Source organism: Oryzias latipes, chromosome 7, assembly GCF_002234675.1.
Source record: "Oryzias latipes chromosome 7, ASM223467v1".
Classification (NCBI taxonomy): Eukaryota; Metazoa; Chordata; class Actinopteri; order Beloniformes; family Adrianichthyidae; genus Oryzias; species Oryzias latipes.
The window spans coordinates 8,906,880-8,920,230 of record NC_019865.2 but is presented as its reverse complement, the minus strand read 5'-3'; the positions used below and the strand labels follow the sequence as shown (position 1 = coordinate 8,920,230).

At 38.9% G+C, this 13,351-nt stretch overlaps 1 protein-coding gene across 6 annotated transcripts in view; it reads left to right on the top strand.

Annotated features, from left to right (window-relative positions):
- The window catches only part of LOC101170586 (thymocyte selection-associated high mobility group box protein TOX), an 89,123-nt gene that overhangs the window by 50,645 nt on the left and 25,127 nt on the right, over positions 1 to 13,351 (top strand). For all 6 annotated transcript variants that reach the window (XM_020704533.2, XM_011476928.3, XM_011476926.3 and 3 more), the window contains one exon: positions 8,199 to 8,462. In XM_020704533.2, the coding sequence (XP_020560192.1) occupies positions 8,199 to 8,462 (264 nt within the window). The remainder of the gene's footprint in view (positions 1 to 8,198; positions 8,463 to 13,351) is intronic.

Here is a 13,351-nt window from a genome sequence, read left to right as displayed (position 1 = left end):
CCACATCATTTGTTTTCGCCCCTCCCTTGCTTTTTCCTCTCCACTCCTCCTCCTCCTCCTCTCCTCTATGTTTTGCGACTCATAAAGCAATGGCCTTAAAGAGAGTGACATCATGAAAATAAAAATAAAAGGGGATTGTGGGCAAGCTATTGTGCCATATGTGATTACCAAGGCTTCTATGTTTCCCTGGGGGGATGAGTGACTGTGAGACAAAACATTTTATTTATTTATACCATTCTTTTTTAATGAATAAGAACAGGAAATATGGCAAAGACCACAATAATATGCCCTTTGTTCAGAGAAAAAAAACTGCAGGCTGTGCACCAATAATGAAGAAATTTCTGCTTCTCTCAGTTCCAGAGCAAAGATCGAAGATGTTTTTTCCACCCTTATCTTTCATCTACGACTGAGTTAAATTGAGCTGACATATTTGTGCGACATGTGTCCCTTTTTTTCCACACCTTTTGAAAACACTTCCTTTGCGGCCGTGCTTTTACAGTTCATGTGCGAGCCAGCACGGGTCCACCCACATCTGCAGTGGGGAGTCAGGTCCTTCTTACCCACCTAAATGAGATCCATTTTGATGTGACATTTGAGAGAATTACCAGTGCATGGGGGAGCAGAGAAAGAGGTTAGATCACTCCTTCGCTATTGGCTAAAAACCACAACAGCCTACCTGTCCTTCAGTGACGGACGCCACACATGACCCTGAGTTACTATCCGACATAGTGAAATCCCCACACAAACCCCTCACTCATCCCAGTTCTGTCTTTTCCGTCAGTCAGCGGCTGGGTCGCTGTTTTATTCCTTTTTTATTGTACTCAACTGTCCACCTTTCCTGATACATCATCCAAATGGAGTTCTCTGTCAGTTTAAAGCCTGGTCAGATAGCCATTGTGGTAATGGCCACATGCTAAGCTTGGGCACCCACTCATGATCAGTTTGATTTCTGCCCTTTCTCTGCTCTGCCAGATTAATTTTTGAAGGTGAATTCAGAAATTTGTCGAAAAGACGAGGAATTTCCATTTGTTTTATTTGAACACACAATGACATGTTCCTGTGTGTATGCATGACTTATCCAAGCGTAATTCTCTGTTAGTTCAAAGAGGACGTACACGGCTAGATGATTTACACCTGGGGTCTACAAAGTTTTTGCAAGGAAGGCCAGATTTGGTGAGGCGTGTGTGGGGGTCAACCAATCGGCCTATATTCTTTGAACCTGCATTTAAAAAAATGAAATGCAGATGAACCATTTTATGAAAATTCAATTGCAATGGAATACAACAGATATATATATATTTTTCCAAAATTACTGTGAATTTTGTTTTTGAAGACCAGAAATAGAAAAAAGAAAAAGTCTGTCTGGAAAAATGAAAAAAACTAAAAAAAAAACTTGTGATTAAATGAGGGTTTACATGAAATGTTGCACATTATTCACTATTATTAGTAAACTTCCAAATGTAAAACATGTGAACAAGTTTATCTTATTCAAAAATACAAACCACGGATGCAATTCTTTTGTATTTTTTTAAAAAAAAACTCTGATTTCCACTTGTCCTGGCAACTCTTGCTGTCAACTTTCCTTTCATTATTTACATGTGACATTTTAGAAATAACTGAGAGTCCAGTTTATAAATTATCCAATCAAAATCAAGATACTGTATACAGTTTTAAGAAAGCGCTGCATATTATCAATTATATGACGTTAGTCTGCGGGCCGGTGGAAATTTGAACATGTGTCGCATCTGGCCCACGTGTCAGACTTTGGACAAGCCTGATTTAGACTGTGCATTCTGTCAATTTCTGTCAAGTTCTGTCAATCAAAGCAATCTTTAATTGTAAAAATTGCAATAAGTTGATTTATCGAATCAATGAATTGTTTTTCTTTGAAAGCTATATGTTTTGATTTTCAAGTTCAAAAAATCCCTTCTGTTAATTTTAGAAGGTGAAATTATTTTATTTGTACAGTGGTCCCTCACTATTGCAGTTCAGCTTTCGATGTTTCGCTGAGTTTTTTAGTCCAGTTTTGGATTCTTTATTTTTTTTCTTTTTACATGACACTGTGTTCTGCATCCTGATTGGCCGTTGAACTTGTCAATCAATCTCCTTGTGCAATGTCTCCTGTACAGAATGTGTATAGTTTTCCAACTGTACACAAATCTTCAATTAGGATCAGATCTTTGTTTTTATTCTATAACACTGGACTCTTTTCTATAAAGGGTTGAACTTTGAGAGTTTAAGCAAGAGAGAAAAGTGTAAAAATGTTCCTGTATGTCTAAGAATGTGAATGTAGAAAAGTGTTTAATGAGGAGTTTTACAGCTTTAAAACATATGTAATCTTATTCATGGATTCCATCTATTGAGGTTATTATTTAGGACATAACCCCTGCGATAAATGAGGGAAAACTACACAAGTTAGAACTTTGTGTCACAGTCTTGGGTGCTTCTGTGTTTGTTTTTTCAGGCTGCTCTACTTCTAATTAGGTGCAGCTGTTTTCATTTGGTTAATTATCTCGCAGGTATTTAAGGAGCCCCCATTGTCACTGGTATTGGAATGTTCTGTTGGTTTCTTGTGTCATGTAAGCCTTAGTGATTAACACTTGTGGAAACTTACCTTCCTGCATATAGGTCCTTGGTGTTCGCAGTCACATTGTAAAATTTTATATCACTAGCAAAGCTGGTTTTAGGCGTAAATATAAAAACAAATATGAAATGGTGTTAAATCTAGGGATGGGAATAGAAGCCCCATGAAGCTTCCTTTGGGGTTCATGTAACTGTGCCGGAAAAATGAACTAACCCTTCAGGGCTTTGAAACCACACAGAACAGTGGCATCTAGTGGCGGACTCGATGTATATATTATGCTTCAACAAGCTCCTTGTAACACTTCAGTGTGGAAATGATGATGAAAAAACGTAAAACAAAACAATGTTGTTAATGATGATTAACGTAAAACAACACATGTGACGTTTTCACACATCACATAAAGAAAATAAATGCAAAGCAAATAAAAAAAATTCAAAAAATTGTGAAATGCAGGTCTTGAATCCTGGACCTCAGGATGCACATCTGTACTGTGGCTGTACATTGACTTTCCCTATGAGCTTTCTCTACTGATAGTGTTTGTAGTGCCATAGATTCATTGAAGTATTTTTTTTCATACACAACGTTCTTAGTGTATTGTTTAATTAGGAGAAATCAAGTTGAAACGATCCTGAGCCACAGTACTTTTTTACCAGGAGTCATGGTAAAGTGCAATGAACTGGCGCTGATTCCGATACAGCGGAAACAATCGAACTGGTCGGGAATCGTTCGGGATTCATTTCGTATTTCTAGAGAATAGCACGCCCAAATGTTCGAACACAAGTGACATCTGAACCGTGGTTCGACCAAACAACACATTTGGCGCTCCATACGTCATCAATCACGTGATCTGCGCTAGTTGACACACAGCCCGAAACATTGTGCCGAACCTTTCTGTTTCATGAAGGTGAAACGCGCGCCGAAGCGTCGTGTCAAATGGGGCATCCCTAGTTAAATCTGAAACTGGATATTAATGTGAGCTTGTGTTCACGGTGCTATTGATATCCATTGCATTGCACCAAGCCCTAATTTAAACAAGTATGATTTCATACATTCTATTCAAATCAGATATTTTTGGATTCATTTGATGTTAGAGGAAAGCTGAAGCGTTAACAGCAAAGTTCATCAAAGACAGACAGTTCTTGTCTTTGGACAATTTGCCCGCTGTCAGCCATGACAGGCTTCATTTTCATCCTCCTCCCTTTGACAACACATCATTGTTCCCAGATGAGCTGTCTTCCACTAAACACCTCATGGGCCACAAATGGCTCCATCAGCAAGCTAATGACTTCATCAAATCTTTGCAGCCATTTGTGTCAAGAGAACTTAAGGCGAAACTGATAAATGCATTTCCACTGTAAGTTAACTTAATTATGGGAGATGGGTTGACAAGATGGAGCTAAATTTGCTCACAGAGACTTTTAGACTGACACACTTGGAGGGTAAAGTAAAATTTTACTTCTTGCTTTGGTTAATAATTATAGATCATTGGTGACACTTCCTTCTGTGATAGACATTCTGATCATCACACTGTACCCATAAATAAAGGAATAAAGCACTATTATAAACTGAAAGACATCAGCTGAATTGTTTGCCGTATCACATTTTCTCTGTATAAATACTGCTTGTAGCCATGGTTTTAACAGATAAACATTTATAAGTAACCTTAACCCTAACCACAGCCCTGTGACAGACTGGTGACCTGTCCAGGGTGTGCCCTGCCTTCGCCCGCAAGTGGCCGGGATAGACTCTGGCAGCCCCATGACCCTCAAAGGGAACAAACAGATTAGAAGATGAATGAATGAATGAATGAATGAATGAATGAATGAATAAACAAAAGTCCTAAATAAGACATAACAATAGTGAAAGTTCCAAACTTAAAAATAATAATAAATCAACTTTAGGCCAAATTTTTTCTTTTTACTTTTTAACTTCTCTCCCAATCCTAATCAAGTTGGATTAGGTTTAAATGTGAAAAATATGCTACAAATTTGTAGCTGAGGTATCATGCAATGTTGATGGTACAATGTTGATGCACATTGACGTGATTGTAAAGTAGTTCACGTTTTTAACAGAAAGCACAAATAATGTCAAATTTGAAGAAACAGCAAATCTAACACACATTTCAGACTAGATCAGTGCTTATTTAAGATGTTTTATAAAACGATATAAAATCAAGAAAACTTGGAATTGAGGGGGTTTCTACAAAAACATTTCCATTTTATTAAGATTCAAACTTTTTTGACTCTGTGACACAAAGTGAGGTCGATGACCTGCATTTATCTTTTTGCATCTGAAAGTTATTATAGCGACTGCTCTTGTAACCAGAGCAACTGATGGAGCCGTCTGTGTGCACAAATCCAATGATCAGCAGATCCTGGCAGCCTGTCCAAGGAAGCAGGTTCTGTCTCAGCAGGAACAAAACATGCTAAGGGTAACACTTACTAACCTGCGAAATGATGCAAATTGTGTTGAGACGCTGTGTCGGAAAGAACTTCCTGGTTGATTAACTTCAGCCGCACAATTACATTTGGAATTGGATTAAAGAGGTTCAGTGTGCAGAATATTTCTCTTTCCTGCAAACCCAGAATCATGCACAGACTGTGATCCCGCAACTGTTTTTTAAAAAGTGGTGTTGAATATTGAGTGTTTAGACCCTAGCAATATAACTGAATGGTACAAGTTATTTTAAATACAGATGACTTTGCTAAGGGATTTAAAGCATGCATGAAAGACCCACTTTGATTAAAAAAAATGTTTTGGGCATTTTTAACATGATCTTTTAGCCTTTTTTTCTAATGATTGAGGACAAAAAAAAAGCTTGTAGGTGTGACGTAGAAGCTACTACGGCAACCCACAAGCTCTCTACTCCATTTTATTCTGATGCCTCCAGTTGCAGACAATTATATCCATGGATGTCTTCCTCATCTGAGCTGACATCTGGCTCAAAACTGTGCGGCTGGACATTGCTCACCCTTTTTGTTGCACTGTTAATGTTAGGTTGGGGTGTGAAGGGTTGTAAGATGGCAGGAGAGTGTAAACAATGGGATGATGGGAAGTGGGGACAGGCTCTGCGCCACCACTTGGAGGCGAATTTCCAATGAACTACTGTGAACTGCAGAACCTGTGTTCTAGAAAATGACACAGGTTTTTGATTTTGTCTGATAACAGCATTATCACAATTAAAAGACCCCTTTTAAAAATACATCAAAAGACGAACAGTGGGACTTTAAGCTTAGAAAAAGTATTTTTTTAAGGTTTTAAATGATGAGAATTAGTTTGGCACTAAGCGACATCCCACATCTATTGGGTGAACGATGTGGTGTTTTGATTCCTTGTCACAAAAAATGCAAAAGAACAAAACAAAAAGGTGTAGCACTTCCAACAGGAATGAATCACTTTGCAGAGTCCTCAAATGTCCAAAGCAAGTTCCTACTTGGAGAAGATGGCAGATTTGCTTCAGTTTCACCTTTCCAGAGGGGGGTTGAAGGTTAAAGGAACAGAAGGCTGAATCAACATTTGGCATTTTTTTCTGACCTCTTTTTTTCTTTTATCTACTCCTCTTAACGTCCTGAAAGACAGAAGATTTATGAATTATTTATCTGTGTTTGAGAATGTAAAAATTGTGTGATGTCCTTGTCCCGTGTCTTATCTACAAGGGCATCATAAAAAAACTGGTAAATACAACAAAAGCAATAGAGGGTATGGTCATAAAACAACACAAGTCCTGGTGTGTTACCATGACAAAGATTTAATCACTTCCTTAATTCTGACATTGTAAATAGTTTGCCTACCAGTAAAAGTAACAGCTAATAAATAAAAGTCTTAATATTAAATTTTTTTTGTTCACTGACTATAATTTTTTTATTATTACGATTTTATTACATCCTAATGACGTTTTTATACATCTATCAGCTGTGGGCAAAAAGGCTTAAAAGTGACATTGTTGTAGTCATCATCCGATTGATTTTCATGTTCAAGCATTAAACTGATTGTTATCGCCACTTTCTCGCCGCCTGATGATGTCCTGCCTCCATTTAGGGGTCAGTTTACTGATGCACAGACATATCCTGCATGTGTGCTTTCACTGAATTAAACCCTTGTCCTGTGTTTACTCATCATAATAGACATAAACAATAAGCATTAGAAGACCAAGAACGTGGCAGAACTTCTGTCATAATTGCAGCTGAAAACATGCGAGAAGAGAAACGGGCACATCAGTCTCTGATAGCAAACATACTTGTTTTTATATTATCACCATTATTACGGTTGTTTTACCCACAATGATAGTGCACATTATGAGACTTTTATCCCATCTTCTGCTCTTGGGCATGTTGCAGCTCTTCCTCAGCTTTTTTTTGCCATTTGTTTGATAAAAGTATTTGTTTTCAAGATGAATTGCTGCTCTGGCAGGCGAGATGACAGCCAACACGGAGATGATATTGAATTGATTTCTGAAATGTTGCAGAACGGACTACTTGATGTGTACCACGAGACATGAATAATAAAAATTCTATTAAAAAGCTCTTGAATGGCTGACACTGGAATATTATTTGTGATGATTAATTTTCTTCAGTCATTATAAAAGGGAGTTGGCATCAGATTGTCTCTGACAAAATTGCTTTTCTCTCCCTGGTGAATATCCTCAGTATTCTTTTTGAGAGCACAAAACCATATTTCTCCGTGCAATATTATGTCAAGATGGGCCTGAAAAAAAGACACTGCTCATGTATCACCTTGTTACTGTCATGAAGGCGATGCTGTTCTAACTGCTGGGGGTCAATTGGATATTCTGCATACATTTCATAATGAGGATAAAATGAGGGATTTGTTTTGTCCAGTTTTTTTAATGTTTATGTTAACATAATTGCCATTCTAATTATGGGATTATAAAATGTCTGTGCTGTTTTTCCACACAATGAATTTGATTAACTGTATTTTAAAAGCATGCAGACTGACAGTTGTTTTTTTGTTTTGTTTTTTTGCTTTAAAGCTGTCAGGATTTCTGAAACAAATTACTTTGTACAGCAGCTGTTGTTGTCTAGCTAATTAATTATTTGTGTACATTTGAGATGAATGAATTCTTTACACTCTCCTGCGCACATCGATTTGCATTTCTAATTATTTTTATTTTCAGCACAACAGAGTGAGCAAAACCAGTGCAAGTTTGCCTCTGCCAATGCAGCAAACAGAATAATACACAAAAATAGTCAATGTGTGCATTTTAGAGTTAATTTAAGAGGTTTTTTTTCATCATCTCTGATTAGTTTTAGTTCTAACTTTTACAGTTCAGTCTGTCATTAAAAAGTGCTTTCTTTGGGATGTACGTGTCAAAAATGGTCCTTTCTGATTTCTTCTCTATGAGCGAGTTCTGAGATACTTGTAAATGTTTGTGTGTTTGTCATATTTATTGGGATTCATCTTTTCCAAACTGCTGTAGATGAGCCATATGTTTTCCAGTGTCCCATAAATGTGGAGGTATCTGCATGTAACGTTGTTTATTTTCAAATTGTAGCCATAAAATCAAAGAAGTAGAGAGTAAAGAAGGAATGGTTGTTGTAAATACAAGCTCCTTGTCTTCTCTTTGAGTAAAACATTATTTTTCTCCTCTTTTTAGAGCTTCTCCAGTCAGGGAAGAGGGAGTAATGGTGGCAGTGGAGGAGGAGCTGGGGACGAAGACTATGAGATTCCTCCCATCACACCCCCAAACCATGCCGACCCCTCTCTGCTGCACCTCATGGAGCACGAGTCCGGTTATCCCTTCCATTCTCTGCCTCACAATGGTTTGCTTAACACCTACTCCTATCCTGAGCTGCCTACTCTCATGATGTCCAATATGTTGGGTCAGGACACTCACCTCCTCTCTGGGCCTATGCACTCAGTGAGTACATCCTTTTGTATTTCATCTTTTTTTTATATGTGACCCTGGATAATTGTGCAGTTGCTTGTTAGTCTCAATCAGACCACTGGAAGTCAGCCAGAAACTCATTGCAAAGGACGTTTTGTCGTGAGATATCAAACTCTTGCCATTGAAAATTCCTTCTGCGCAGAAGCTATTATAAGAGCGAAACATGTAGTCTTCTTTCTCTAAAACCCCCATAAGATCTTTCTGAAGATGGCGATCACAGCAACGCAGGGTTTTTTTTTTCTATCAAAGTGGCAATTAGCAATGCAGGAGGCTGAGGAAAGCAATCCACTGAAGTCTACGCACATGCAACTGGAAATACTGCAAAAACACAGAAACCCGCTCCTCTTGTCAGACGTGCACCTTGGCAGCAGAGCCTCTTCAATTCAAAGTGAGTCAAGAAAGGAATCAAGAAACTCTGTGCTGCACTTTTTCATTTGCTATGATCAGCAAAGCAAAACAGGGAGAAGATGAGGAGCTGCACTGGGGTACAGGTTTTAAACAGAAAGTCTGGTTTGGAGGGTGGGATGGGGGGGGGGGGGGGTATCCCTTGTCAGTTCCTTTTTCTTTTTCAAAGGAATGCTGAAGATACACCCCCTCCTCCCCCCCTCCACCAGTGAAGGGACTTTCTCTCGTGTTAAACATGCTTCAAACCGTACATGTAAACACCCCCGGTGAACACATTCGAAAGCTTTAATCATAGGATCGAATCAAATGAATTATTGATGGCCTGTGTGGTGAATTATTCAGCCATATATACTTTCATCTGACATAAATATCCCTTTTTTTCTCTTTGCCCTCCGTTATGAATATTTATGCCTTAATGTGAGCATCCGTGGCATTTATCCTCCGTTAATCAGGTCTTATGTGATTTTCTGAATCAAACTGCATAAGTTGCAGACTTTTTTTCTCTTGTGGGTGGTAGCTGAGGCCTCCGTCAGAGCCAGCCTTTAGGATTAGGTCACAATCCACCGGCTACCAGGTAAGCTAAACATTGTCAGTTAAAATATACAGTTTTAAATTATGGTTTAATTGTTCTTAGAAGTCCTAAGAGGTTACAGAACTACTCTGGTCATCCTTTGATCAATTTTAGAAGTGTTCCTGTTTTTAGCCAAAATAAAAAAAATAAATAAAAAGTGTTGTTTTCTTGGACATAGTTTCGGCAGAGCGGCAGGAGTTCAATGGAAATTCAACTTCTGGGTTGCACCCCTTTTCCCGTCACCCATAACTGAGGTGTTTACACACTCGTCTGCTAGCTTACAGCCCCTCACACCCTCAACTTAACATGAACAGTGTAACAAAAATGGCTTGGACGAGGAGAACGAAAATGTGCGTGGATCTAGTCGTCTACATCAAAATGGAGGAGCAGGGAGCTTGTGGCCCACTCAGTGCATTTTCTATGTCACAAATGGGATCTTTTTGAAACCACAATGTTTCGTTTGCTCCTGATTCACAATGATTTGAATAAAGAAAATTTTAAAAATGCAATTTTTAGCTCAATTTTCTGTATAGATGACCTCCAACATTAGAAAACGCCTCAAAAAACATGTTACAAAATGTTTTATTGGAGTGTGTCTTAAAGTAATTCAATTAAAAACAGAAAGCCAGCAGTTTGTGGATAGTTTGTGTAACAAAACTGGCCTTTTTGCTCTCTCATTTATTCATTTTTTTTTTTTAGAAGCGAACAGGGAGGGAGTGCCTGCTTCCTAAACGGCTTTTGTTTCACCTTCGCAATTATTTATTTTCAAATAGCCCTTCTGGGTAATGTTCCATTTTCTTATTTCACACCCCCTTTTCTCATAAATGAACCGTCGTTGCAATAAATCACAGCACAAACAGAGACTTGCGCACCCTGTGAAAGGTCCAGAGATTTATGTAACACATTCATGTTTCTCACTTCCACATTTTAGTACTACTCTGGCAGAGGCTGGCTAATAATAGCGGCTATTAATATTTCTTGTTGCCTAGCAACCCTAGCAAGTAATAGCTTACTCTGAAAAAAATAGATGACCGATAAGGAAGAAGGAGGGGGTAAATGGGGGGCGGGGGGATTCAATTCATTTATTATCTCCTGGGACAAGAGGAGCTTATTTCTGAGGGTGAAGAATAGGAAAGTAGGCTGTATATTGGGAAATATTTTAAAGCAATTGGAGATGACGTTATTTTCATTTCACTTCCATTAGGAATGTTTCATTTGATGTTTCCCCAGCAAAGTCAATTAACCTTAATTTCATACTGATAAAGGTATAATAAAGTAAATTGAATTTATGTCTGCTGCATGCTTGAAGACTAATATGGGTGGATGGAAATAAGCTCCCAGCATAGCCAGGGTCAAAAATGAGGGAGTAAGCTTTTGATTTCCTTGCATTATATTGACGGAAGCTGAACAATGAGCTCAGTAAATTTGAGGAGATGGAAGGATCGCCTGAAAATCAAATCGCTAATCAGTCAGCAGGCTTCTTCCAGCGCCGCAGAAAAAGCAAACGAGAAGTCGACAGCCTTACCTTAAGGATACACTTCTTCTTCAATCACAGAAATCCTACACTGCACATATAAAACCTCCTACAAGTACAAGCTCAGCTGGAGCAACAGATAGGCTTCATCTCCAGGGATGTTGTTGCTGGTTTTTGTACAACATTTAGCCTAAGGCTACAGCTCTGTAAACTTCACCCTGCTTTGGGATTCTCTTTCGCAGCACACACACTCGATCTTAGAGCAAACAGAGTTAAATCATTACAGGATTGAGAGCAGTGGATTGACCATCATCTTTCTGCACAGACACATAATTTTATCTCTTCTTTGTCTTTGTTGATCTAGTACCTAATATCTGCTCACTTTAGGGTGATCAGGTTTACAATCCCAGGATTTCTGACTTGCCTAAAGGCATGTTTCAGTTTTCCCCTCGCTTTTCTTTTATCTATTTGTTTTTTCCTAACCAAATATAACTTTACATATTAGATTATTGTTGCAGCTGCTGTTTTTTTATCATCTTCTTTGCTGTGGCTTTTACAGTTTCTTTTTCAGACAACTGCAGGAGTCCAGGAACATAAAGCATCAGCACTGACAATCTTAAACATGGAGCCGTTCGTCAGAAACGCGCTTCCATTTTCACAGCTCCTCCCAACCGCTGACCTGCTCTGTCAGTGTCTTTGAACTAAAGCAGAATGAGCTGGGTCCTGAATGACTGGATGCTGTGAAATGTTACATGCTGTCTGGCATTGCTCATTGCTGGGGGGGACAACCCCTCCTCCTATCTCACTCATAGCTTACAGTGTTTCTGCCAGCCCTTGCTCCTGGGTAAGAGGAGGCACCCAGGGGTCCCATGTTCAACAAGCCCCCTGTCGTTCAGGTCTGGCTGGTGGTAGGGGCTTGAAGAGCTGTCAGCAAGAGCCATCTTTTATAAAAATAAAAAAATGAATGAAGCAGGGGGATCTTTGCCAGCAGAAGGTGATGGGAGGTCGAGGAGGAGGTTGTAGAAGAACCCCAGTGTGCAGCCTTGAGGGGTGTTACCACATTTAAATATTGAAGCTGATTCCCAAAGCCTGTCTCATTATTGGTGTAATGAGGCCGACTGGGGAGGAGGGAAAACCCTCGCTGCTACAAATGCAGCTGGCAGACTTCGAAGTTTTTGACACGTACTCAGTCAGATGACAACTGGTGGGAATTCTGGCAGTAAATGTCTGCTTCTGTGTACATTTTTTGGACATGGTGACGTCTGTTTCACATACATTCAACAAACCTTTTCACCTCATGTTCAGATGGACGATTTTCAAGACAAACACTTATATCCTCAGAGTGACATTTGACGGTATTGTTGATGGAAAGTTTCCTTTTCTGATGGTTTCCTTTTCTCAGTTGGACTTTAATGACTGTTTCAGCAAAAACAGTATTTGTAAGGAAGAATATGTTTCAGATTTAGATTGTTTAGTCTTTGTGCTTTGACAGCATTTATGTGCCCAGTCTGTTGTTTGTTTTTTCAGCCTGTTGTTTGTACTTTCTGTCTTTTGTGTGTATTTTCAATCTGTTGTGCACGTTTTCACTATTTGGTTGTGTATTTTCAGTCTTTGGTAGTTTGTGTGTGTGTGTTTTCAGTCTATTGTGCGATTTCAGTCTGTTGGGTGTATTTTCAGTCTGTTGGGTGTATTTTCAGTCTGTGGGGTGTATTTTCAGTCTGTGGGGTGTATTTTTAGTCTGTGGGGTGTACTTTTAGTCTGTGGTGTATTTTCAGTCTGTGGGGTGTATTTTCAGTCTGCTTGGTGTATTTTCTGTCTGTTGGGTGTATTTTTAGTCTGTTGGGTGTATTTTCAGTCTGTGGGGTGTATTTTCAGTCTGTGGGGTGTATTTTTAGTCTGTTGGGTGTATTCTCAGTCTGTGGGGTGTATTTTAGTCTGTTGGGTGTATTTTCAGTCTGTAGGGTGTATTTCAGTCTGTAGCGTTTATTTTTAGTCTGTAGCGTGTATTTTTAGTCTGTTGGGTGTATTTTCAGTCTGTAGGGTGTATTTCAGTCTGTAGGGTGTTTTTTTTGTCTGTTGGGTGTATTTTCAGTCTGTTGGGTGTATTTTCAGTCTGTGGGGTGTATTTTCAGTCTGTGGGGTGTATTTTCAGTCTGTTGGGTGTATTTTCAGTCTGTGGGGTGTATTTTCAGTCTGTGGGGTGTATTTTCAGTCTGTGGGGTGTATTTTCAGTCTGTGGGGTGTATTTTCAGTCTGTGGGGTGTATTTTATGTCTGTGGGGTGTATTTTCAGTCTGTGGGGTGTATTTTAGTCTGTTGGGTGTATTTTCAGTATTTGATTGTGTGTCTTTTAAGTCTATTGTTGGGTGTTTTCAATCTATTACTGTGTGTTTTCAGTCTGTTGTGTGTGTTT